The sequence below is a fragment of the Medicago sativa genome, chromosome 8 (assembly GCF_051527215.1).
Source record: "Medicago sativa cultivar Bolivia chromosome 8, Bolivia_mono, whole genome shotgun sequence".
NCBI lineage: Eukaryota > Viridiplantae > Streptophyta > Magnoliopsida > Fabales > Fabaceae > Medicago > Medicago sativa.
Genome location: NC_140756.1, coordinates 92,090,073 through 92,117,069, shown reverse-complemented (window position 1 = coordinate 92,117,069; position 26,997 = coordinate 92,090,073). Strand labels below are relative to the sequence as shown.

Here is a 26,997-nt window from a genome sequence, read left to right as displayed (position 1 = left end):
ATGATTATTGCAGTCGATGATAATTAAATATACAATGATGTACTCCCAGAATGAACTTAGTTAATTAAACAAGTACATATCAAAAAATAAATATACTCTAATTAAGATAGCTAGACAAAACCATAGTGTATGCTTCATGGATTGATTGGTGATATTAATTACGAGGATGGGTATTTTCTGGATGAGCAACCCCAGTGGAAACCTTGGCAACATCCAAGGCTGATGCTTCAGGCTTCTTATTAGCGTACAAAACAAAGTAACCTAACACAGATATTGCTGCAAAACCCCCTATGGCCATTCTCATTGGACAAAATGGTACTTTTTTGCGTTGGTGAAGTACATTTGTTGGATGTGGTCGAGGTGGTGTATCTTTCATTGCTTGATTTTCATTTCCTGCCATCTTCACTTGATTTTCCTTTTTTCGAAAGTACAAATATTTTAAATTTCTGTTGTTAATGCTAGTGTTTGGCTTGGGTGTTTGTGGAAGTATTGATAGAAGAAAGATCAAAGAAAATGGGAGTGGTTACAAGAAATGATAGGCGAAAAACAATGGGGTTCTCTACAAAGAGAGGAGTGTCTATAATTGGAATCTTTCACATTTGACACGTGCATGTTGTCGTTGACCTTCAAATTTTGTTGAACATGCATGCTAGCTAGCTAGTTGGAGCATTTTCCATACGGAATGTAGTAGTAGTACACTAGTACTGGCTTGTATATAGTACTTCGTCGTTCCTTTTCCCATGAATGCTTATATTTGTTGAACTTAATTATGTCAACTAATTCATGCATATTTAATGTTATTATTCTAAAAGTACTTCTATTTTTATTTTTATAAAGGGTTAATTGTCTAATATGTGTAATATTAAACTTGTAAAAATGACTAAAAATAACAAGTATTTATTGAAAAACAACAATTATTTATTTAAAAGTTATATATTTAATACAAAGTGTACAAGTTATATTAAACGGAATGACAATAATCATTAAAAGTTCACATGACAAATATACAAGTCAGAGTTGAAATCTCGATCACCACATGAGGTAGGTTATAAATATATAATAGTTTTTTCTTTTGGCTATACGTAGCTATTTCTATAAGTGGAAACTAATGTGAAATATTGAATTGCATAAATAAAAACATAAATGTTTTTATATAAACGTACTTTCCAACATAAACACAAACATGCATACGTACTATTGTTTTTTTTTTTTTCGCGAAATGCTGTTTATAGCGAATAGTAGCAACGCGAAAATGTCCCGACGTGTTTACGCTTGTCAATAGCATACCATGAATTCCGTAAACAGTAGTGCTATGTGGTACGAGATTTTTGTTCGCACAAAATGTACGAAAGCTTGTTTGCCTTACAAAATCACCATATATGGGCTCATTTTAAACAAATTTAATATACTGACAATAGAATCCTATATAGCTATCATTGCATATGATGTTAGTATCACCGCCAACCTCACCGCTTAATATTTGATATCATCATTGCATAAAAAAGAAGGTATAACAACACATGAGAAAGAGAGAGAAATGAAGCATAAAAAACTGGGAAGTGTTGGCAGATGGTGGTTACTACTGTATACTTTATAGAAATTTAATCTAGCTTGCTGTGTTTTGAAAATAAAATGAATAGCTACCATTCGTCTAAATTCGTGCAAGAGTACTGTGTCGTAACATTAAGCATTTTCCTTCCGTAAAACTATGTTTTTTAAGAGTAATGCTTAACATCACGAAATATTGTTTCACGACAGGTTCACGAAACATGCATATATTACTTTGAGACCAAACTAATACCACTTTTTAATCACCTGATACAATAAAAGGGTCCTACTACTCTCTATCATAATGGAAAAACGATTGGAAATAATAAAATTGGTTTTAAAGATGAAAAAAATTTGTTTGTCCAAAGCCAGGGTAGGTGGTGGAGTAAAGTTTTGGATGGACAGCCACGTGTGTTTGCAAGTGAACAAAATCAAAATGGACAAGTCTTGTAGTGTGCCAGACTAACTTTACTTCAATTGGTAATTGATTTGAATACTTTGTTGAGAATTAATAGCTATACAAAAGTGTTTCGTGATCAGTTCGTGAGGAATTCTGTCGGGAGATATAGCAGTGCTCGTTTTTTAATTGGCTAATTGATCATTCGCTATGTTGTCGGGATAAATTCTTTCGCTAGATTTAGCACTTCTCTTTTTTTTTCATGTACTATTGATTTTTGCGGAATGCTTGATGTAGCGAAGAAATCGTCCCGAACTTACAGAATGACGTGTAGTAACTAATTGGCCATTATGTTTACTTCTACCTCACCTATTTTTCCACTAAACCATGAGATCCAATGGTTTTAAATGATTCGTTGTGCCTTCGTTATAGTATCTCTCGCTAGAAATAGCAACACTCTTGTTTTTTACTTTTACATTTCGTCTCTCTCTCTCCATGATTTTCTTTGATTTTGACCCGTGGCGGATGTTGAGTTTATTTCTCGGGGATGCCGAATATTTGTAGAATATATACTAAAAAGTTTCAAACAAATATACGATATTGTAAATTGGTGTGATGGTACAATTGCATAAAAAATACGATATTGTAAACTGGTGTGATGGTACAATTGCATGAATGTGACATGAGGGATGCCGGTTCAAATCCCACTAGGACCTTTTTTTTGTATAAAATACGAAGAACACGCGACCTTTTACTGATAAAAAGATTGCATAACCGCTGCAACACCAACATATAAGTTGTGTGGCACCTGGGGGTCTCTAAAGAGATCCGCCCTGATCTCAGAACAGCCGAACGAATGAAGTTGATTCTTTTTTAAGACCACTAACTCCTAATATGAGTGGAAATTCAAAGCCGAGTCAAAGAGTACATAGTGGGACCGGATAGTAACGCGTCATCCACCATTTGTTGCTGTCAACGTCAATAACCACTTTGAGAAGAGAAGAACAAAGCCGGACAAGGGGCGTTAGTGCGTCACACAATTCCACTAACATGGGAGTTATCATGTGATTAGGGAACAATACAACTTCCATCAACAAATTTGACAATCCTAATGAAGCAATACGACATTTACTATGCACTGATTGTTAATTTTGAATATCAATCCATTGATAACACAAACGGATATGGCAATTATATGGAGTATATTCTATTTTCTCTTTTTTTCTGGGAGCAATTGTTTTTTCTTTTTACTATGCAATGATATGCTTATATCATACTCCCTCCGTCCCATATTACTTGACCTAGTTGACTCTGTCACGTATGCCAATGCACAATTTTAAACTTAAATTTCTTTAATAATTTAGTAGAAAAAATTACGAAAATTTGATATTTTGAAAATATTAACCGAGACGAATCTAACAACATCTTATATGCTATATTTTGTTTTTATATATTAGTAGAAAAATAGAGTCAAAGCATGTTACATGAATAGTGCAAATATTCTAAATAGGTCAAGTAATATGGGACGGAGGGAGTATCATTAATGATAATGTGAATTCTAATTTTTATATAGTATAAATTTTATCTTGTTCTTATATAACAAATATTTTGTTTATAATTTGCTAAATCTTAATTGATTGTTTTGTAAATAAAATTTGAATAAAAATATAATATTTTTCCTAAAATCTTTTTTTTTTTTTTTTTAACTTTGAAAAGTCTTACTTTCGAAATTTGTCTTAGGCTTTCACGTGTGTTTGGATTTCAAGGAACAACTAGTAATACTCACACTTAAACATTGATTCAGAAATGAATAACTAACAAACTTTATCCCACGAAAATGAAAATTAAGGAAAACTAAGACCAACCGTTGTAGTTCAAGGGCGAAATCATTCTAATCAACCACACAAGAAACTACATGAAAATGAAAATTAAGGAAACATGAAAGCAAAATGAAAATGTGCTTGACTTTGACCCCATACACAATAATATTGCATAATATTTATGCATGTAGTCACAAAGCTTAATTCAAAAGACATCAATGCAAATAAGTAAACATAATCTATAAAACTAAGACCATCATCACAGCCATTGAAAACTCCAACCACATGATGAATCCACGGCGAGCACCACCACCTTTACTGCCAGATGAATTTGGGGACGGTGCCGGTGAAGGTGACTGGTCTGAAGGTGAAGATGACGGTGCTAGTAAAGTTACTGAAGGTGAAGGTGACGGTGCCAGTGAAGCTACAGGTGAAGGTGACGGTGCCAGTGATGGTAACTCTGAAGGTGAAGGTGACTCTGACGGTGAAGGCGACGGTGCAGGAGGTGAAGGCGGTGAACGTCTCCTCCGAGGATGAGGAATTGGAGTTGACCGAGGCGCGGGTGGTGAAGCCGGTGAAGGAGGCGGAGGAGGGGAAGAAAGTATTGGAGCTGCCATAACAACGACAGCTAGCTTTAATCCCAACCTGCAATGACGCTTTTTTCCACTTATGAAATGATGCATTCCTGTTTTCTTAAGCACCACCATTGTATTTCCGTCGTAGTGGTCCACGTGCTCTCCTCTTATTCTACATCTATCATAGTCATCCTCTTCCACTTCGTGTAACGATTCTGTTTTGTTATTGTACTGAAATGCTGTACAATATATATGCATGAATATGGAGTATTATCAAATCAAATTTATTTTACGTATACTACGGAGCCACAATTAATATATCAACATTTATTTGCACCATAATTATTATTATATGATGATATACTAGATATATGCATGAAAATATTGACCAATTTTATTGTCAAAAAAATTATAGAGAAGAAAAGAAGGGAGTTACTATTACTTACTGATAGTATCACCGACTGTGAATTGGTAGTTAGAGGCCCAGCGGGTGAGTGCATGTCGTGTTGGAAGAGGAAACTTCCATGAATTTTCACTGTCTCCGACCAGATAATCTGTGGATTCAGAGTAGGAAATTAGCAACAACATTGAGAAAATGAACATCAACAATATTGGAGAAGAAGAAGACATGTTGATGTGATGATTCTGTCTCAGTAGTGTGAAAGATTAATTAGAATTGAGTAGCTTTTGGGTTGTCATTTTGGTTATAAATAGGATTGAACACAATACTGTATCGAATATATTATTATTATTATTATTATTATTATTATTATTATTATTATTATTATTATTATTATTATTATTATTATTATTATTATTATTATTATTATTTTATAAACATGATATATGTGCTATAATCAGCCTCATTATCTTTTATTTTTGTTAAACCTCCTATTTTTAGTGTAAAAAGACTTTGGTAATTCGATGATCGATCTTAGGGTAAATATATTTGGCCAATAACGGTGTTCCTCGGATATGTGTTTGTTTGATATAGTAATGAGTTTGACAAAAATCAAAGCATGTCATTATGATTTCATAAAGAGAAATGATATTTGTCCAATCATTTTTTAATCAACTTTTATGATAATTTTGTCTTCTCTTTTATTTTGGAACAAAACAATAGAGAGACTAAAAAAAAAGTTCTAAATATTAAAGGGAAAGTTGTCTCAATTTAGTTGTATAAACATATCGATTTTTGGGTCAAGTATTGTAATAGTCTTACCAACCGAACTAAACTTACATTTGTAAATTTATTTTACACATGCAATTAATAACGTGTTGGTATATTAATTAAATAATATAGCAACAATTCATTAATGCACCTGTAAAATAATTATACATTATCGATGAATATTAATTAAAGGCTTAAATATGTTATTCGTCCCTGCAAATAGGGGTCGCTTAAAATTTCGTCCATGCAATCGCTAATCCTTTTTTTTTGCCCCTGCAAAGTTTAATCAGTTAAAATTTCGTCCCTGCAAAATTTAATCACTTAAAAATTGGTCCCTCGACCCAGTTAATTATTGCCACGTCAGTAATTTGGTGACGTGGCAGTGCTAACACATCAAAAGCTTACGTGAACGGACCAAAATGCCCCTTAAGTTCTCACACATACGCGTAATGACCGTTTTAGCCCCAAGTTCATCTTCTCCCTCTTCATCTTCAAAACCCAGCACAACAACACCACCATCTCCTCCATCCTCGACATCACAAACAACACCACACAACTCAGAATTCTCAATCAATTAACTAATTAAAAGCACAAAAATTGTTCAACATAATTATCAAAATTGGTCATAACTATTTTAAAGAATTACTACAAGGAACTCACAAAATTACCACGAAAATTATAATTAAAAGCACTGCAAAATTGGTCATCACCAGCCTTGGTCTTCTTTACTCCACGGATCTTGTTTGCCCTATTCTTTCTTTCCTTCATTTGCTTCCTAAACTTTTCAACCTTAGTATGAAGTTCGTTCCTGACAAGCTTGTATTTTGGTTCATATTCCTTTGCACTCTCAACAGAATCATAGATCAAACCAAAACCGTAGACTTGCCACCTCCAAAATGAGTTCTGAACTTGAACACGAAAACAATGTTTGGGTCCTTCACATCAAACACATCGCGCTCCCCCATCTCCCGCTGCCTCTTCAACCTCCGCCGTCGCGCTCCGCCGTCTCATCAAACACGTATTTTTTGGAATGTAATTGACGACGGTGACGGCAACCTGCAACTGGAAAACGAATGAGGCGAGGGAATTGAAGTTTGTAAATGCCATCAATGTTGTTTGTAACTGCTTCAAGAGTGAGAGGTTCAGATTTTTGTTGTTGATGAAAAGAGCGCAATTAGCGGAAGAACGATTTGAAGGCGAAGACGAAAAAGTGGATTTGAGAAGATGAATGCGGATTTGAGAAGATGAATGGTGATTGTGGAGTTTTCTCATTCCCTTTTTTGTTGAAGTGGGTACGGTAGAGAGAAGGAAGAAAAGGGTGGTTGTTGTGTTTGTTGGTGGTGGTGGGTTCCTTTGAATGGAACGGCGAAGAAGAAGAGGAAGGAAGAAGGGGATGTGTGAAGAAGAAGAAGAAGTCCAGGGGTATTTTGGTATTTTCTCATTTGTCTGATGAGTCTAGGGGTATTTTTGTCCTTTCGCGTGCATATGAACCAATTAGCAGTGCCACCTCATCAGATTAGTGACGTGGCAGTCATTAACTGGGTCAAGGGACGAAATTTTAACTGATTAAACTTTGCAGGGGCAAAAAAAAAGGATTAGCGATTGCAGGGACGAAATTTTAAGCGACCCCTATTTGCAGGGACGAATAACATATTTAAGCCTTAATTAAATTCTAATTTTTATAGTGTTGGATGTGAACACATTATACAAGATTACATTTGAAAAAAAAATCTAAATTATCTTGTTAAATGAGTCTCCCTATTCTACCCCAACAAAAAATACGAATCTCCGTAATAGTTTTTATTTTTTCTTCCTATACCTTTTTTGAGAGGGTTTTTTCTTCCAATACTTATAGACATGCGGGAGTATATATCTAACGGAAATGTTAATAAATGTTTCCGAAACTCTTTAACGACCTTTAATAATATTTTTTTATGAAAATTCTTATATATAATGCATTGAAATTATAATATTTGATTTCTTGAAAAAATAATTTCAAAATTTAAAATTTTTAAGTGTTATCAAGATAGTCGTTAGCACAACCTAATATTTAATTATCTTTAAATGAATTCAAGGGGTTTTCGTCATTTGCTCGGGTTTTTGTCTCTCAAAAACAAATATATTTTTCAATAGTGAACATCCTATAATTGCACCGTCCAAAAAGAAACAATTTCCTAATTATTTGACACATTCTAAGAAATGAGAGCAATTTTGTCTTGAAAAATAAATTTTAAAGTTCAAAGATCGTTTATAAAAAAAGTTTACTTTACCTCTTTTTAAAGAAACTAATAAAACTTGAACTCAGAATCTTCGGATTGAAGGCTTGGATCTTTCTAGCATTATTGACAAGTTGGTATTTTGCTATTATCATTGAAGTAGTAGAAGTGATGTTAAACATTGGTGGCCGAAAATAATGTATGGTATAGACTTGCCTCATTTTTTTTGCTGAAAGAGGCACTTGCCAATTAGAAGCAACTGTATGTTTTGGTGAAATGGCGAGCCATGACATAAGATTCCTGCATTGAGTTTTAAACGAATTGCACCTTTTCGTAATCCTTTGGATGAAATAGAACAGTTTGAGACAAATTAACGGGAATCGAATGTTAAAGATTTCAATAGGACGATGCTATTAACTTACTTTTACACTTTTTGTGGCGATATTTATAATTAGTAGAGTAGAGTTAATATATAACATATCATGTCTTCCCAATAAAAAAAAAAAAATAGAGGATATATTATGCTTGTAGCTGTTCATTGTTTGAGAGGTCAAGTGTTTTTCCGTTTCAGAGTGGAGGCAGGGCGTATAATAATGTGTACCTTCTGTTCTCTTGATCGGTGCACATATTTGTGTAAATATAATAATATAATAATATATCACATGTTATACATATTTATCTTTAAAAAAAATGTTTTTTTTCCTTTGCTTTCAAAGAAAATCATAATATCTAGAGAAAAGCATCTTGTTATCTTATTTTTTTTCTTCATAAAATCTTTTCATAGTGTGCGCTAATATGTGTATTGGACTGTCCAAAAGGCTATGTTCGACAGTTCGATAAGAGGTCAAAAACATATGAGTGTTACTTTTCCACCCTATGGCCTTCTCGCACGCCCTGCAAAAATTCCAAAAATACCCCTGGTCCGGATTAAATTTTCCGAACCAGATTGTTAGTAATTCCGGAACATAAACTCCGGACAAATACGGTATTCATATTTTGTGTCTTTCTTTGATGTCAAGGGTCTCTGTTGACCGTTATATGAACCCCACACAAGCTGCAATGCAATTGCAGGGTTCATAGAAACGGTCAACAATGACCATGACACCACAAACACTCCTAAAAGCTACCTAAAAAACTTAAATTTTTTGAAGAAATGTAAGAAAGGATGTGAAGAAGAATGAAGGAAAATGTTGAAGATCCAAGCCTTTTTATAGCCTTATATAAGTCATAGGTCTTAATTACAGTCAAATAAAACGTGTTCCACATTCAAAACCGTAAAAAAATGCATTCAAACTCCACTAACCGGCCAAAGCTTTGGTGAAACGTCATCGGCCAAATTGTTACTGAGTGGTTCCGGATTTTATAATCCGGAATGCATGCAGTATTTCCGGATTATATAGTCCGAACGGCACCAGAATAGCATAAATGATGATTCTTTTGGGAAGGTGGTTCGAAGAGGAGCTTTTGAACTCGATCCTGCCAATTGACATGTTACGATCTGCAGACCGACATGTTCGAGTTCATAAGAACCTCTTCTTTGGAGTCAGATCTGCAACACAATGAAGAAAGGCAAGGTGTTTTCGAGAGGATTTCTTTGAGTTAGATCCTGCTGCCTTGCCAAATGACATATTCATCTGGCAGGCAGCAAGATCTAACTCATAGAAACCTCTTGATATTTTTGAGTTATCTATCTATCAAGGAGGCATCAAGGACTATCTATATATTTTTGACAGCATGCTGAAGATCTTCATCATGCCGTTATATAGAGATCTATATATTTAAAATAGCATGAGAAAGATCCTCAGCTTGATGACAAAAATTTGCATGGTTTGCTTTGGTGTTTGTGTGTTTTGCTGGTATTGAAGATCAAAATCGGAGAGGGTGTATTTATAGAGGTCCTTGGATGTTGTGGACCACATAAACTCTTAGTGCAATGTGGTCCATACAAAAGAATCCTATGCTGAGGCATTCCGGATTACGTTTTCCGGAATATACTTACGCCCTGTGATTTCCAGACTATGTAATCCGAAAAGCATATATTGGGTTATTTAATCGATTAAATGAAATTAAAACAATAAAAACATAACTAACACGCAATAAAAGACACAATTAAAACATAAAGCAACGACTTAATTCAACAACACATAACTAACACGCAATTAAAACAACATAAAACACGCGGTTAATTAAAACATAACACATTATCACGGATCATCTAAACTAACTTCTTCCTCCTCTGGTCCCTCCAGCAGAGCCCTGATCTCTTCGTAGTTCCTAGGCCGGTGCAAACTTTTCAGGATTTGTTCAGCAGATCTAACCAACGAAGCGTCTAACTCGATCGGTCCTCTAGCGCTGTGCTGACCAAAGACAGAGAACATGGTTCTCACGTCGTCATCGTTTGTGAGTTTCATCCGGCTGAAACGTAGAGATCCGACTGAGTCGGATAATGCTGAGTCGGACAATGGACATCGATATTCAACACCGACCACCCTCCTCGTGTCTCTGCGGTTGAGTTGACGGTTGATTTGATCCAGCTCATCCTTTAGCCCGGATAGGGTGACATCGTCGCGAATCCTAAACAGATGGGGTGGTGTTCCACCGTTGTAGTAAACTGCCGCTAGCTTGGTGTTCGGATCAAAGCCAGGGAATTCCATGATTTTTTTCTGGTGTAGTTTACTTGTAATGAAAATAGAGACCCCTATTTATAGAGGTATTTGGGCGTTGTGGACCGCAAGAATTGTCGGTACAACGCAGGCCACACAGAAGAATCCAATGATGAAGCAATCCGGATTATACAATCCGAACCAACCCTCACCATACAAAACGTCCCAAGTCCCAAGTTTCACTTTGGGACACCCCATTATCGTCTTTTTCCGGAATACGTAATCTGGAGTGCATGTGAATTCCGGATTATATCTTCCGGACTGCACCAGAAGTTTTGGCCGGTGGTCTGCACCACAAAGAAAACGTTTTATAAACGTTATGGGCGGTGGTCAGCTTCAGAAAACATGTTTTTACACGTTTTTTGACCGTAATTATGGCCTCCCCACACGTTTTTTATCCCCCCTCCCCTATAAATATGGTTCATTTTTCTCAAAAAATTTCACACCTTCTTCTTTCTTCTCTTCACCTTTTCTACAACGATGTGTTTCCATCGTTGGCCTTTCATAGAAAGAGGCCTCTTTGGAAAAGCATCAGGGGTCATATGATCGGTCAATAGGGTGGGGGTCAGTTTGAATCTGAGGTTGGTTTGCCTGGGTGTCATGTTGACCATCATGGTCTCTTGTTCCCTAGAGACACCTGTGCCCCCTCTGTCTCCCCACCAACAGATTTTCTTCTTCACCGCCATCTTCTTTCCTCCCACTCTCTTTCCTCTCCATCAGTGGCTGGAGTTAGAGCTGGAGCCACTGGTTTAGCTTATGTAATAGGATAGGATTAGAAATAGTTTTAGGATGTAATAAGCTTAAAAAGCTTGAAAACTTGAAAATTATTGTAAGTATTGTTCATATATTAATAAAATGAATTGAAAATTATGTTTGTGTCTTTTTTATTTATGTTTTTTATTTTATTCGCATTTTATTTTACGAATTGTAGAGCTTAAAATTGCAAAAGTTCTGGTAAAACACTATTCCGGATTATATAACCCGGATATATCTGCAAAATTCTAACAATGTAATCCGGAAAGCGTTATCCGGAGAAGGGGTAGAATTGGAAAAAAAATAGGGCGCGCGAGGAAAGGCATAGGGTGGGAAAAGTAACACTCAAAACATATTTTTGGCTCAACAAACCCTTATCGAGCATATGCTCATCAAAGGTCCAAACATATGGTAGCTCAATTGCTATCTACACCAATCTTGCACCATTTATGCATGATCGTCCCTATAAAATTGGATTCTCGACTCTCATAGTAAAAATAGTTCCCTGAACTAAAAATTCCTGACTGTTCTTGAGCAATTTCGCAACGTTCAAGTTGAACCACAATGTTGAGGCTAAACCAATAAATAAAATTAAGATATAAATTATTAATTAGCAACATATATCAATTATACACTGAAATTTAAAGAAGTAATATACATAGCACCATATAACAATTAGCAACATTCAACAATCAGAACCATATAACAATTATCAGCCACCGAAATCAAAATTAACAATAATTACTTCTTTTTTCAACATTCAACAAAATTAGCAATTATAAGAAGTATATAACAATTATCAGCCATTGAAATTTGAAGTAGTAATAATAGCAACATATATCAAAAGAAAGATAAAAAAAATTAATGAAAGAGAGATGAAACTTACTTAACAGGGTCATTTGGATTTCTAGTTCCTTCGTTATGGAAAAGGGGAAAACAAATGGTTTCTGCGAAAAAGAAATGATTGTTGTGATTCTTTGAAATAACTTTTCAAATTGACTGATTAAGTGATTATACAAATTGGATGATTTGATAACATCGAATTCCTGTCCAGAAAAGGAGAACTAGAGTATAGATGGAGGTTGGATTGGTGGTGGTTACCGGTGTATGTATGGCGGCGTGTGGCTAAGAGATGGAGGTCGGGAGGGAACACGAGAGAGGTTTAGAAGAAGAAGTAGTGTTACCATTGGAAGAAAGAAGAAACAAGAACATGTTTTTTTCTTCTATGAGTGGGGGTGTGTATTGGGCTATACATTTTTCTTTAAGGCCCATCACTTTTGGACGCCCAGCTCGGTTGAGTTGTTTGCACCTCCCCAAGAACGGGTTTGCATTTATGCACCAAATAGAGACTCCAACAGTCAAAAGTTTTGGATTCCATATAATCCATAACATTACCTTCCCTCAATAACTAACCAATGACTGGCGAAGATTACCAAACTCCGCAGTTCGTAATAGCCATCCAACGACTCTTCCATCATTAAGCCAAGAGGCTCCATGCCCAACATATATAAAAGACATCATTCATCGTCACATCATTGAGCGATTCAATGAAGAAGTTGTCAAGGTTTGTGAAACCAGTGAAAGAATAGAAATATATTTTCTTGAAAGAGGTCTTCATCGAGGAAGCATAGTAGACAAAAGCAAGTACTACATATTCGCAAGTGTCATGGTTAACAAATGCAGCTGACACTACAATGGTTGCGACCAAGGAAATAAATGAAGAAAGCGAAGACAACGGTTTGTAGGTGGCTAGAGCTCTGATATCAATTGAAGGAGAAAGAAACACAAAAAAAAGAGTTTGAATTATGTTTATAGTTTTTAAAATACTTTTCTTTTTATGAACCAGTTATGTTTAAGTATTTTAACAAATATACGTTTACAAAGTGTATGTTAAAGTAATAAGTTGTTTTTCAAAACATATAACCTTATTTGACTAGAAGAAACAATTTGAATTTAAACTCTAAATAACTTATTCCAACACTCTAATTATAAAGTGTGTGTGCGTGTGTATAGAGAGAGAGAGAGAGAGAGAGAGAGAGAATGAGATGATATGTTTTACACTAGGTCACCATCAATATGATTGGCAAGTCCAATCCACCCTATCTACAGTGACTTTTCCATCTCAATGAGAGGGGCTTGCTTCACTTTAATAACTGAATTATAATAATCAGGGTATCTTCTGTCCCCTTTGGCTATACCATGGTTTCCCATAAAGCATCAATCTATTTCAAGTCCATTCGTCCCATCATCTTCTGGTCATCCAACCAATGATGAGTTATCCAATAATGATCCTAACTTAGTCTAGATTGATTTGTTTTATCAAGTCCATGAGGATGTAGTGTTTAGAGTTTCTTTAGACTATCCCTTAAAAAGGTTGGTACTACTAATAAGAGGTTTAAATAGATACAACTTGAGTTTGTGTCTGACTTATACAAAGTCATCTAGGATTTGTTTAACTCCTTAAACATAATATTACAATTGAAATCCTATATTAATTCAAGTGTACTTCAGACTACTTGATTGATTTACATCATGATCTAATTATTCTCATTTGAGAGGATTTTACGATGTGTTAACTAAATTATATTCTTGTCTCTTTCTTGATTTTACTTTTAAACCTAACACAACTCTTGGTATACTCTCTTATTATTTTTATTTTTATCTCATTCTAAATTACAAATTAAGAAATCTTAAATATTTACAAAGTCACACTTATCTTCAAGAGATTGATCATCCATCCAATACTTCAATCTTCAAGATAGACTCTTAGTTGAACACTTCAAGTAAAATCTTCTCAACATGTTTCAATCTATTACTATAAAAACCTATTCTTTTGTTTTCTATTGTATGTAGTTAATGTTTATCTATACATTAAGGATGATGCAAAAAGTGAATAAAATGGATGAACATTTTTTTTTACAAAATAGATGTACATGCTCTATACAAATTTATTGGTCTATTAGCATTTTTAAGAAATATATGTTTATTAACCTTTTTCGAAATAGATCAAATATCCTCAAAAAAAATAAATAGATCAAATATTCTATTTAAAATCATTAACACTAAATAGATTTTTATACGTGCTAATAAGCCAAACCAAGCGTTTAAAAAGATGAGATCAAACTTAAAATAAAATCTTTGTTAGGTAAGAGGACATACTCAAGCCTTGATTTTTTAAACTAAGCCCAACCTATTTAAGCAAAAACTCGCGTGACCCACCCTTTCCCACCCCTAATTGTGGAACATATAAAGTAGGTTTTATTGTGATCAAGACTAAGGCCGGCAAAACGGGCCTGATCCGTTGAGTTGACCCATTTAACGCACCATTTTAGACGGACTGGGCTGAGGATTTAAACCCACCCTCTATAGTTGGACCTCCATGTTTAACCCGCTGAAAAAGTGTGTTGTGGCAGGGTGGCGCTGGCTAGACCGCAGGTTCATTAAAAAAGTTTTATTAAATTATTATTGTACTAATAAATAATAAATGTCTCAATTTTTAAGTTTTTCCTCCTAAAAATAATTCGACAATTCTTTATTAGACAATAGTTTTCTCTTTATGTGGGATTAAAATGAGAATAAAATGATTATGAGAAAATAAAATTAACTTTTTATAGCGGTGTCATATTATTTTAATAATATTAGTCACAGAAAAATATTTAAAAAAAAAAAATTGTTAGACAGGTCAGCCCGCCAGTTTGCCTCTTGACTGAGACGTGTGATTGAGCTCACTACCTTAAGTTGACCCGTCCCATTTTTGGTGGACTAATAGTTGGTTGGGCCTAAACGGAGCGAGTTGACCCGCATTGCCATCCGAATCAAGACTAACCATAGATATGTTTTCTTCCATTACTAGGCATTATCTAACTAAATAACCATCTTAAGTTCCACAACAAAGTAAAAAAGGAAATAAATCTTTTGGTGATATTTTCTCAAATATCCAAGAATCTCGGGATTAATTAGAGAATCTGATGTGTGTGTGTGTGTGTTTTGTGTAGAAAGAGCATCTGATGTGTAATAGACTTAAATTTATTTCCTTTATTTGAACCAATACATACTACAATTAGCTTATGTATTCATTTCTTCCATTTTAATTAATGTTTAAATAGTTAAGAATATCTTAATTAAGAATATTTTATTTTATTGTGCAATCTGGATTTTTTAGAAAGTCACAATAGAACAAAAGTCATATTTATAAATGAATTTAATTATCTTTGTTGGCAACATTTTCTCCATAAATGGAAACACAGCATACATGTCCATCAATTAAGAATATTGAATATTTATCAAATAATAAATATTTAAATTTGTTAGATTATAGCTGTCATTGTAAATGTGTTTTCCATAATCTAAAATTTTCCACGAAAACATATAGCTTTCAAATTGTATTTAAATTTTAATGATGAACCAATAAGATATGTGTGTATCACAATTATTCACTTAAGATCGTTAACATGAGGATGCTTCTTTCACAAATGTTTTTCCCTCTAATCATGTTTATTAGTGGTTGTTTTTGCCTTAGTAGAGCCCAAGATTGTGGTGGAAGTAATGTTCAAAATACAGTCATTGTTGACCAACAACAGGGAAAGGGTAATTTCACTACAATCCAATCTGCCATATATTCTATAAAGCAAAATAACAATCAATGGTTTAAGATTCACATAAATCCGGGCGTCTATTGGTAAGTTAAAATGTTGTTACACATTTAATTTATTATATAAAATATTAAAGTTTAGAATAAATTACACTCCTCTCCTTTTTTTACGTTAAACTATATGCTTCCCTTTTCACACGTTAAAAATTAATATTCACGCGTAAAATTTGTGTAGGGAAAAGATTAATATTCCCATTTCGAGTCCATGTATCATTTTAGAAGGATCCGGTAGTAACACTACAACAATTATTTCTAGTCAACCTGAAAGAACATCAGATTGGGGATCTACATTCAGTTCATTCGCAACTAATGTGATTGTGAGTGACATTACTTTCAAGGTAAAATCAATACAACAACAATTTTGGTATGTCTCTTATATTTGTTTTTAGTTAATACATTATTGTATGATTGCATGCAGAATTCATATAATTTGGAAGGAGGGTCAAATATTATCAAACAAGCATTGGCAGCTGCTTTCTACGGAGACAAATCTGCAATCTTTAAATGTAGTTTTTTGAGTTATCAAGATACTTTGTTTGCGGCAATGGGACGACACTACTTTAAAGACTGTTATATTCAAGGTGATGTCGACTTTATTTTTGGTTCTGGCCAATCTTATTTTGAGGTAAAACATAGACACACTTTTCTTCTTTTTAATATTTTTTGGTTTAATTATATTTTTGTTCCTGCAAATATAATTGTTTTTGCTTTTCATCCTTATGATTTTACTCTTTGTAGAATTGTCTGATAAACGCCACACAGAAGAATTCGATTCCTTCAGGTTTTGTGACTGCTCAACGTAGGGAAAATGATTCTGATACAAGTGGTTTTGTTTTTAGACAAGGGTCTGTTGTTGGAAATGGTGAAGTGGCTCTAGGAAGACCTTGGGGCCCATATTCAAGAGTTATATTTTGGGAAACATATTTTTCATCTGTGGTATCTCCACAAGGATGGAGTGCTTGGCATAATACTCAAGTGTAAGTTTAAAAATATACATCCATAAAAAATGATAGCACAGACTAAATTAAAAGTTATTATTTGTAAAAAAAAAAAACAAAAAAACAAATTTGTTTAGAGGACTAAATGGTTAGTATATAGCCATTTTTTACCAAAAACATAAATAATTCTACTTCACTCAATACATGTTTTAAAATTAAAAAAAAAATATATTCTAAAAAATTAGATGATAAATTGGTTTGTTATCTGAGAATTATTCTCATAAATCAGCTGTAAAATGAGTGATAAAATATTCCATAAAAACATTGAGCGATAAAATATTCTATTTAAAGTTGTTTTTGTGTATATTCTATTTTAAGTATTATCCTAAAGAATAAATAAGGACATATTTTTCTTCTAATATTGGTGTGTCAATTTAGTTGAGTGAATGGATTTTTTAAAATTTTAAGCATTTACAAAATGGTCCCAATTAATTCACAAGTTGAGTGAATGGATTTTTTAAAATTTTAAGCATTTACAAAATGGTCCCAATTAATTCACATTTTGCCAATTGGTTTTCCAACTTATTAAAAATTAAAATTTGACCCAGATATTTTAAAAATTCTCATTTACAAATTTGAGAATTAGAAGTGTATGTTTTGTTCTTTGATTTTATATGAAAACAACCTTTTTTTGGTATGTTAAAATGCTATCATTTTTATTTTTATGTAACCATTTTCTTAATTTGCCAATAACTTGCAGAAATCAGCTCACATATGCAGAAATCAATTGTACAGGACCAGGAGCCAATAATAAGGAACGTGTCTCTTGGATGAAAAAAAGCCTAAATAACTCAGAAGTAAATGAATATTCTTTATCATCTTTCATAAATAAGGATGGATGGCTTACCAACATACCACCTATATCCTCGTAAACTTCTTGCTGTAGTGTGTCCTTTAATTTTCTTTCTTATGTGACAAAGTTGTTTTAGTTGATTTACCTAATAGGCTAATATGTAATAGGCTGCTACTTTAGCAATCTTGTAATAAAGTTTCGATGATATAAATGTTCATTTGTTTTGTTATATTACTCTTCTATTAAATTTCTCATTTTTCTTGAAGGGATTCTTGCTTTAATTTATTATTTGTTATTTTTGCTTCTTCAAATTTTTTTTTATTTGTTATTGTAAACAAAAAAAATATATCATTCATGAGAGATGATTAATGTATCTCTTGTTAAACTTGAAAGTTAGCCGACGATTTGGTTAATAATTTTCGATAATGATTCTCTTTTCTTCAAGTGATTATGTCAAAATTTTGTCTATTAGTACTAGATTCTTTAAATCCTTCAAAGAATGTCAAGTACAAATTTTTGGGAGGTCTTTGAGAACTACTAAGTTTCAAAATACAGAAGTAAATGAAAACCAAATAGACAAAGTCAAAATACAAGTCAAATGATAGTTTGATTGATCTAGTTTTCCTAATACTCCATCTGTTTTAAAATGAGTGTCGCTTTAGCAAAAAAAAATTGTTTCAAAATGAATGTCGTTTTACATTTCCAATACAACTTTAATTTTTTCTTCCAACTTTACCCTCTTCAACTTTTCTCTCACACAATTTTCAATGCAACTTTAATTTTATATTTTTCTTATAAAGTAAGAGCAGTTTAGTAAAAGTGTTATGTCTAATGATTATTTTATTTCATTCCTTAATCTGTGTGCAATTGGCTAAAACGACACTCATTTTGAAATGGAGGGAGTACGAGATTTGCATGTGTATTTATAGAGAAATGTGATGGAGCAGGTAATCGTATTAACATAATCATATTGACATGGTCGTGGAATTTTCTGTTAGTACTTTGTAAACATTCATTCAATCACCAATATAAATAGATTGAAATTATTTGTCAAGAGAGTGTGTATCGTGCAAAACTTATATAACTTGAACCAATCAGAGTCTACACATCATATATAGTCGTTAATTTCTTCTTTTTTAGTTTTTCAACCAAGTATTTCACGACCCTTAAAAAAACAAGTATTTCACAATGGTTCATTTTTCCGCTGCATTTAGCAATTTCCCTATTTAATTAATATCAATCTTTGTAAAAAAAAAGTTGATATCAATCTTATTATGATTTAAAATGTGCTTTTATGTTATTTTACATTTATTAGTTAGTCGAACAGCTAATTTTACTAAATACTTCAGTTAGCTTATCAATAAGCAGTCATGGTCATTTCAGTCATCAACTATAACCTATAAACTACCGGCTAACCACTAATTTTACCAAAGAATGAATAAACTATAAGAGACCAATTGTTACAGTTTCAAGGGCGAAATCATTCTTACTCAAGAGATTAACAACGTTTTTTTTTCCCATAACTCATTTGTGATTGACCTAATGGTTGGTTTGGGACCTTGTATGTTTCTATCAATGTCTCATGTTCGATTTCCCCTAACGCTAAGGGCTAAGTCCATATAAAACTATGTTTCAAACTTTAAATTGGACCCTCGCAAGTGGACGGTGGGATGAACCTCTCGGATTAGTTGGCTCATGTGCCATATGCCAAATTTAAAACAAACAAAAAAAAAACTACATTTTTCCCATGAAATTAACGAAAAATGAAAGCAAAATGAAAATGTAAGTGATCTTGACCACACGATATTACATTGTATATATGTATGTAGTCACAAAGCTTAATTCTTATAGAAACAGACGTCTATGTAGAAATATATATATATATATATATATATATATATATATATATATATATATATATATATATATATAATCTGTCATATCAAGAACATCATCATCACCGATGAAACCCCCAACCACATGAAGAATCCAAGGTCAGCACCACCACCTTTATTACCGGACGAATTTGGTGACGGTGACGGCGAAGGTGGCATAGGCATTGTAATTAGAGGTGGGAGAACTAGGTCATGCTTGTTTTGGACAACCACAGCCAGCTTTAATCCCATCTTGCAACGACTCTTTGTTCCACTTATGAAATGATATACTCCTATTTTATCAAGCACAACCTTAGTGTTGCCGTCGTGGTGCTCCACATGTTCTCCATTTGTATGACACATTATATAATCATGCTCATTCACTTCGTGCACTGATTCTGTTTCGTTATCGTACTCAAACACTGCATGCATGTATACATGCATAAATACATTACACACGTATCCAATAACTAATCAATTTTCATACATTGCAGTTCAATCCATGACAAAAAAATAATACTCAAATTATAATATATGATATTTTCATTATAATAGAGATAAATCATGGATAAATTTGGACTTTTTTATTCATCATATTTTATATGTAGTTAAGAAGTAATTAATTAAGAACAATGCTATATATGGCTTACGGATAGTATCGCCGACTGTGAATTCATGAGTAGAGGCCCAGCTGACGAGTGCACGTCGTGATGGAAGAGGAACCTTCCATGAATTGTGACTGTCTCCAATCAGATAATCTGTGGATTCAGAGTGGGAAATTAGCAGCCACATTGAGAAAATAGTCATCAACAATATTGGAGAAGAAGAAGCCATATTCATGGCTATGTTTTGTTTGTCTTATTAGTGGTGAAAGACTAATTAGAATTGAGTAGCTTTTTATAGGATTCAACACAACTTTCAATTCAATATATTTTTAAGAAAACAATTAGGGAATGTAAAATTATTATTATTATTAATTACCGTGACACAAATAATTATTTTACGATTGTTACATGTGCATGAGATTTGAAACATGTCATTATTATAATATTATTATTATTAAGTTTTTGCTAACGAGTGATCCAAGGACATTCTTTAAGAATTCTCAACTAAGAAACTGGGAATTAGTCACTTTAGTCCCTGAATAGGAAATGAGTAGTCACTTTAGTCCCTGAATGAAAAAAAATTGCAAAACAGTCCCTGAATGTAGACTCTGTTGGTCAATTTCAGGGACTAAAGTGACTAACGGAGTCTACATTCAGGGACTAAATTGACTAACGGAGTCTACATTCAGGGACTATTTTGTAATTTATTTGTATTCAGAGACTAAAGTGCCGACTCATTTTCTATTCAGGGACTAAAGTGACTAATCTCCCAAGAAACTATTCATTGAAAATGTCTAATATGCATTGAATGTACAAGTTTTCATAAAAACGTAATATCTGTTTAAAGAATGCCCTTAAAACACTTGTTAACATACCTGTATTATTATTATTATTATTATTATTATTATTATTATTATTATTATTATTATTATTATTATTATTATTATTATTAAAAAAAGTAGTAGTAATATTAGTAAACAATGGTAGTTTGAGAATCTACGTAAGCTACTTGGCAATTGGAAGCAACAACGTGGTTTGGTGAACTGGCGAGCCATTACCTAAGATTCCTGCCTTTTCATAATCCTTTGGGATGAAATAGATAATCAATTTTAAAAAATTAAAAGGAATGAATGAATTCTTTATTAAATTCCCTGTTATAATCGAAGGTTGTAAAAAAATAGTACTACTAGTAGCTTACCTCTTACACCTTTTTTGTGGTAATATTTATAAATTAGTAGAGTTAATAAATATATAAAATTCCATCCCTATCCAAAAATACAACTAGAGATTTAGAGGATATATTATACGTAAATCTGTTCATTTTCTGAGAGGTTAACTGTTTTTCCGTTCCAGAGTAGAGGCAGGGTGTTACATCTCACTCTGTCACAGCAACAATTCAAATGCTTGTGACTTGTGAGATCGTCCATGTGACTTGTGGCAATTGTAAATGGCACATATTTTTGTTTAATATTTTTCTAGAGATATAGCATTGCTCTATACGTTATTGTAATTATTTTTTGATCCTCTAAAAGTTTAGGCGAGTTAGGGGTAGGTTCAAACACATTGTAGGATCTTCGCTAAATTTTCATCAAATGCCACTAATCCAAGATACATTTGCATATTGTTACTATTGTAGGGACTAAAAACATATTAATCAATCATAAGATGGAATTAATGAATCGAGATAACTTTTCTATCCAAACAAAATCATGATCAATGAACATTTAATCAATTAACAAAATTAGTTTATGTTGATAATTCATATATACAAAGTGTGGTTTTCAATTCTTGTTTAGGATGTCCGTTGGTAGGTTTAACTAGCACTTTTAATTTTTCTTTTGCCATGTTATTAGTTTTACCGATGACTAATTTCCGACAAGCCACCTTTTAGGCCTTAGAGTACATATACGGGGAGAAAAAGCTTAAGTCTCAAAGAGCATTAGCACAATACACACTAACACGACCTAAGTTAGCAGCAGAATTATAACTTACATGCTTGTAAAATATGAGCTTTATTTATCAACTATAGCTGAATTATTATCAACCGAATAAATATTTGCCATATAATTTTCCTCTAAACTCTACTTTGTATGATTTTTTCTCAGTAAAATTTTAAGGAAATATGATTTTTTTTTCTCAGTAAAATTTTAAGGAAATCAAAGTTCAAGAATAACAAAGAATTAATAAGTTAAATTCCAAATTATAACATTGTGAACGATTTTTGTGTGAAGCACTCTACCACATATAATTTATTCAGATTGTACTCGTCCCTCTTCATAGCAATTTAAAACGATTTTTATATGTCTGCTCTTAAAAATCATAAATGAAACAAACAGAAAACCATTTTTATTGGGATATATTAAGTTTTCCAAGATAGATAAAGGGGGAAGAAAGCTTTCCAAAATAAACAAACCAAACTGCATCCAAAGTCATAGCCACATAGTTTGGCCTACAGAGTAATAGGATTAACAAGGATCATCAAGTAACTTGCAAACTGAAAACATTCGTGACAGGTCACAGGTGAAGAGAAGAGTCTCACGACCGAAACTAAAATAGTTTCATCCTTTCATTTAAGGAGCGTCTTCACAATGGACTTGACGTTGAGTTTCTTGAGGTCGGTATAGGACTGTCCGCATCCCACAAACATGACTGGAGCTCCAGATATGTAAACCATTGAAAGTGCAGCTCCCACCTGACAAAATCAAACATAATTAGAAAACGATTTCATCTATATTAAATGAGCAGTGCTATTTCTTGCGAATGAAATTGGCAAGAAAAGCAAGAATAACACATATAAAAACTAGCAAAGACAAAATAAAGGGAAGGGGGCGAAATACATGGGTGAGATGGAAACAAAATCAGCGGACATGATTCATTCGATGCTTTCTTGTGGCTATTAATTCGTAACAATAATCATTACCCATATTAAATGGACAGTCTCCGTCCTAGCCAACCAATAAATGTTCATCAAGAATATCCAAATGCTTAGCCATAAATTTACTTGCAAAGTTGCAATTCCAGTATTTGCATACCTTATCATCAATAGTGTCGAACTTTGTGAGCAAGATCCCATCAATCAATCTGGGTGTAGGAGATGTGGAAAGGTCAGCCAGTTTCTGCAACAAAATAAATGGGTTCAATAACAGACTTATGGGAAAAAGAGAGACGAAGACCCAATTGTAGTTGGACAAAGCTACTATTGAATAAATTGAACCTAACCTGGTTGAACTTTGAAAGCTGATCAACTGCATCATTGCCAACCAGTGCTTCTCCAACAAATAAGACCAGGTCAGGATTGTTAAGGTAGATCAGCTTTGACAGTGCTCTCATCAATGGTTCATTATCCTGAAAACCATCAGTGACATGTAAGATGAAGTGATGAACATATAAATGCATTTAAATAAACATCGTCAATAGTCTCTAAATATAACCAAAACCATTCAACTATGACAATTTTCCTCAATTCCAATAAACATAAAAGGTTCATTTTCAGTACTATCTCTTGACAGCAAAGGCCTAGAAACTGAAACAGTGATAGAGCTCTGGAGCCCAATAATGAAATGGGCCATGAAGAGGATCAGATTGTGGATACTGGCCCACATCCCAAACCTTGGAGGGTATACTCTATACTGGCCCACATCGCAAACCTTGGAGGGTATACTCTAGAAGACTTAAGAGAGCTGATGGTTAATGACGTGGCATTAGAGGTTCCATTTCTTAAGGGGATTCTGTTAGGAATAAGTGCATAAAAGATTGGGAGGGTAGCTGGACCACTTAATATCCATTCATTCTAGAAGTTAGTAACTGTTTCATTCAGTTAGGCGGAGTAGGATATTCCTCTCTGAAGGAGCCTTGGCTCAGGTGGTCTGTTGCTTTCCTATAAGAGCGTGGCTCAATTTCCTTTCGTTAGTCAATATAAAACCGGTATTAATCCCGGGTTCCTAACAGATAACCAATAGTATTGAGTCATTTGGTATATTGTACACCCCCATAAAACCAATAAACTTTTGCTTCAACAACAACTGCAATTATTACCTGCATACGACCAGCTGTGTCGACTAGCACAACATCCGAACCATTCCGTGAAGCTTCCTGAATTGCTTCTTTTGCCACAACAGCAGGATCTTTTTCATAACCCTTCTCAAATATAGGGATCTGAAAGGGGGAATTATAAGGTTATTATTAATATTACTAACAATATATGTATTAATCTTTAAGCACTAAAATCAATGTAAACCTGAAGTCTGCGTGCATGAGTCCGCAACTGCTCAACAGCTCCTGATCGAAATGTATCACAAGCAGCCATCATGACATTAACATTGTGTTGCTGAAGCCAGTAAGCAACCTGCATAATCACACAGAAAATGGAATATCTCCTTCAGGTTAAAAAGCAAGCCCGACGTACGGAATTTTTACATAAAGAGAAGAAGAATATATGAACGTCCTTCACCTTAGCAAGATTAGTAGATTTTCCAACTCCATTAACTCCAACAAATACAACAACATATGGTTTCCTTTGCTCTTTTGCAGCATGAACATCCCTCAATATGTCAATAGAACGCCTAGGAGTTAAAATACGAACCAGTGCATCTTCCATTGCCGCCTGCATTATTTTTCAAAACACGGCATAAGTATGAATAATGTGAAATTGTATATAAATAAAAGGTCGGCATCAAATGTCGATAGGGAAAAAGATAGAAACCAAACCTGCACTGTGGAAGATATCCTTGTAAATGAAGCCAGTTTTTTGCCTTCAAGACTTGCAGCCACTGATTCACATAGCTTCTCAGCTATTTCCTCAGCCTACAAGTGACACAGAATGTAAAAAATATTATATAGCTTAAGAAGAGCAAAAAGAAGACAATAGAACAAAATTTAGACGTTTAAGCCACCACATCTAATGATGTTGAGGATAAATACATACCACATTCTTGGTCATGAGTCTATCCTTCAGAGCTTTCAAAGCTGGTTCCAAGTCCGACTTCTCCAAATTGGCCTTCCCAGCAATACTGAGCACAAGCATGTAAATAAACTTCATTAGTAGTCATTTCAATGAAAAGCTGAAAATTGAAATAAACTAATAGTAATAATTTCAAAGTGAAGTTGTAAAATTATTCAATCAAAGTAGCAGATCAAGGATATTTGCAAACAACAAAATAAATTTCACCCAAGACGATACCGTCACAAGGAAAATGGAAACAGGGCATCATCACAAAATCTTAGAAAAACAACAATCAAAGCAACATGTAAGAGGAAATTCATTTATGACCAAGAGTAACAATTTAATTTATTCATTCATTTATGCTTTGTCATATCCATATATGCCCCTGACCTCAACACCTTTCCTGACTTTCAAACGAATACCAATATCATTACAAGTTAAATAAGCTTGACATCCTAATAATGCACATATGTCTTAAAGCAAAGGACAACTATGAATAAGATTTCAACCCAAGGAAGTTTAGAGTGTAATTTCTATTGCTACCACCACTTGCAGTAAATCATCATTAGAATTAAAACAATAAAAGTATTGTCAAGGAATCATCGATTAGAAACAATGCAACAGACAAAAAAATCCAATTCAAGGAAATATAACACTTCTCACTAATTCAAGCAACACAACATCAATCGGAATCTATGAGGTAAGCTACTTAGCATAAATCTGAATAGAGCACAAACTTTTCAATTTATATACAAAAAAATAAAAAAATAAAAAAAACTAAAAACTAATTAATCAAGTTCAGCAAGTTTACCTCTGGAACATAGATGAAAACCAACCCTTCTTTTTAGCATCAGGCTTGCTCTTCTTCCCAGCATCATCATCCTCATCATCATCATCCTCTTCATCCTCACTGTCACTACTAAAAATCTCATCTTTATCCATCATACTCTCACCTTGTTCCTTAGCCAAATAATCAACCTTCCTATCCTTATCAGCATCCCCATCAACATCAACATGATCCGTAAAATCTAACTTAGTTTCAACGGGTTTGTCATCCCAAACCCTATTTTTCTTAACTACCTTTTTCGGCTCAGCCTTGGTTACAACAGCGTCTGTTTTCTTTCCATTCCCGCCTTTATTCCTAACCTTCTTCTGGAGCCTATTTACATCAAAAGCTCCATTGTTTACACTATCATTCTCTTTACCATTTACACTAACATTACCAACAACACCGTTACTCCTCAAATTATAACCGTTACCGTTATTCACAATAACAGAACGGTCATTATCAGAATTCTTCTTCCCATTTTTCCCATCACCGTCATTCTTCAAACCACCGCCACCACCACCAGCACTGGCATTCTTCTTCCCATCAGATCCATCTCCCTTCCATGTCACCTGCTGTTTCCTATTCCCACCTACAACCACCGGATTCGATTTCTTCAAATCCTCAGAACGAGCCTCAGCTTCAATCTTCAACTGCTTAAAAATCTGATCAAAATCTCGATACACGGTTCTGGTGGGATCATAAACCTGCGAGAATTCACGCTTAACAGCAGCAAGCAAATCATCCACATAGAGCAGATGCAGAATTCTCTGATAAACAGCAACGAAAACAAGACCTAGATCATTGTGAAAAGTCCATTTGAGAGAATAAGCAGCTCCAGGTGCATCGTAATTGTAAGATGCCGCACCAGATCGCTCCTCTAGAAGACAAGATCGAATCAATGTATCGATCGGTGATCCTTTCAAAGCGTTGCCAATTTCATTGCATGACCAGAGGATTAATCCTCCTCTTGTGAAAATCAGTAACTGCTCTAACATGATACCTAATTACAAACAAATTCAAAATCGCGTTACCTGGGTTTGGGTTTTATGCGTTTTGTTGAGGAAAGAAAATAAAATGAAAATTGTTATGAAGTTAAAGAGTTAAGAATGAAAATGAAGTTTTATTATTTGAGATTTGGTTAGGTTTGTTTAACGCTAGAAAT

At 33.8% G+C, this 26,997-nt stretch overlaps 4 protein-coding genes and 1 pseudogene across 7 annotated transcripts; 1 reads left to right on the top strand and 4 right to left on the bottom strand.

Annotated features, from left to right (window-relative positions):
- Window positions 1–3,812: 3,812 nt before the first annotated feature.
- LOC146903319 (uncharacterized) lies at window positions 3,813–8,172 on the bottom strand. Of its 2 annotated transcripts, XM_085734271.1 has the most exons (5): window positions 7,782–8,172; window positions 6,180–6,567; window positions 5,917–6,040; window positions 4,787–4,894; window positions 3,813–4,579 (listed from the first exon to the last, which is right to left on the bottom strand). In XM_085734271.1, exons 2-5 carry the CDS (start codon window positions 6,216–6,218, stop codon window positions 4,005–4,007), a joined length of 846 nt encoding a protein of 281 aa, XP_085590397.1. In that variant the 5' UTR covers window positions 6,219–6,567; window positions 7,782–8,172; the 3' UTR covers window positions 3,813–4,004. The 2 variants fall into 2 exon arrangements, with proteins under 2 accessions (XP_085590397.1, XP_085590398.1); XM_085734272.1 differs by lacking the exon at window positions 7,782–8,172 and having other exon boundaries at window positions 5,956–6,040; window positions 6,180–7,763.
- Window positions 8,173–9,247: 1,075 nt separating this feature from the next.
- LOC146903318 (uncharacterized) lies at window positions 9,248–10,381 on the bottom strand. The gene is made up of 2 exons (XM_085737228.1): window positions 9,953–10,381; window positions 9,248–9,418 (listed from the first exon to the last, which is right to left on the bottom strand). Exons 1-2 carry the CDS (start codon window positions 10,379–10,381, stop codon window positions 9,248–9,250), a joined length of 600 nt encoding a protein of 199 aa, XP_085593354.1.
- A 5,194-nt stretch (window positions 10,382–15,575) lies between these two features.
- Window positions 15,576–17,816, top strand: LOC146903317 (putative pectinesterase 52; annotated as a pseudogene). Its single transcript, XR_015022502.1, has 5 exons — window positions 15,576–15,821; window positions 15,970–16,132; window positions 16,213–16,419; window positions 16,533–16,771; window positions 17,493–17,816. The product of XR_015022502.1 is annotated as a putative pectinesterase 52 (transcript).
- A 1,533-nt stretch (window positions 17,817–19,349) lies between these two features.
- On the bottom strand, window positions 19,350–20,365 carry LOC146903316 (early nodulin-16-like). The gene is made up of 2 exons (XM_085734270.1): window positions 20,110–20,365; window positions 19,350–19,881 (listed from the first exon to the last, which is right to left on the bottom strand). The coding sequence occupies exons 1-2, from the start codon at window positions 20,297–20,299 to the stop codon at window positions 19,523–19,525; spliced, it is 549 nt and encodes a 182-aa protein (XP_085590396.1). The 5' UTR covers window positions 20,300–20,365; the 3' UTR covers window positions 19,350–19,522.
- Window positions 20,366–22,388: 2,023 nt separating this feature from the next.
- Window positions 22,389–26,997, bottom strand: LOC146903315 (uncharacterized). 2 transcript variants are annotated; one of them, XM_085734269.1, is made up of 10 exons: window positions 26,867–26,997; window positions 25,818–26,835; window positions 24,989–25,073; window positions 24,772–24,867; window positions 24,515–24,667; window positions 24,302–24,409; window positions 24,100–24,219; window positions 23,284–23,409; window positions 23,097–23,180; window positions 22,389–22,756 (listed from the first exon to the last, which is right to left on the bottom strand). In XM_085734269.1, the coding sequence occupies exons 2-10, from the start codon at window positions 26,828–26,830 to the stop codon at window positions 22,631–22,633; spliced, it is 1,911 nt and encodes a 636-aa protein (XP_085590395.1). In that variant the 5' UTR covers window positions 26,831–26,835; window positions 26,867–26,997; the 3' UTR covers window positions 22,389–22,630. The 2 variants fall into 2 exon arrangements, 1 of the variants encoding a protein (XP_085590395.1); XR_015022251.1 differs by having other exon boundaries at window positions 22,902–23,180; window positions 25,818–26,997.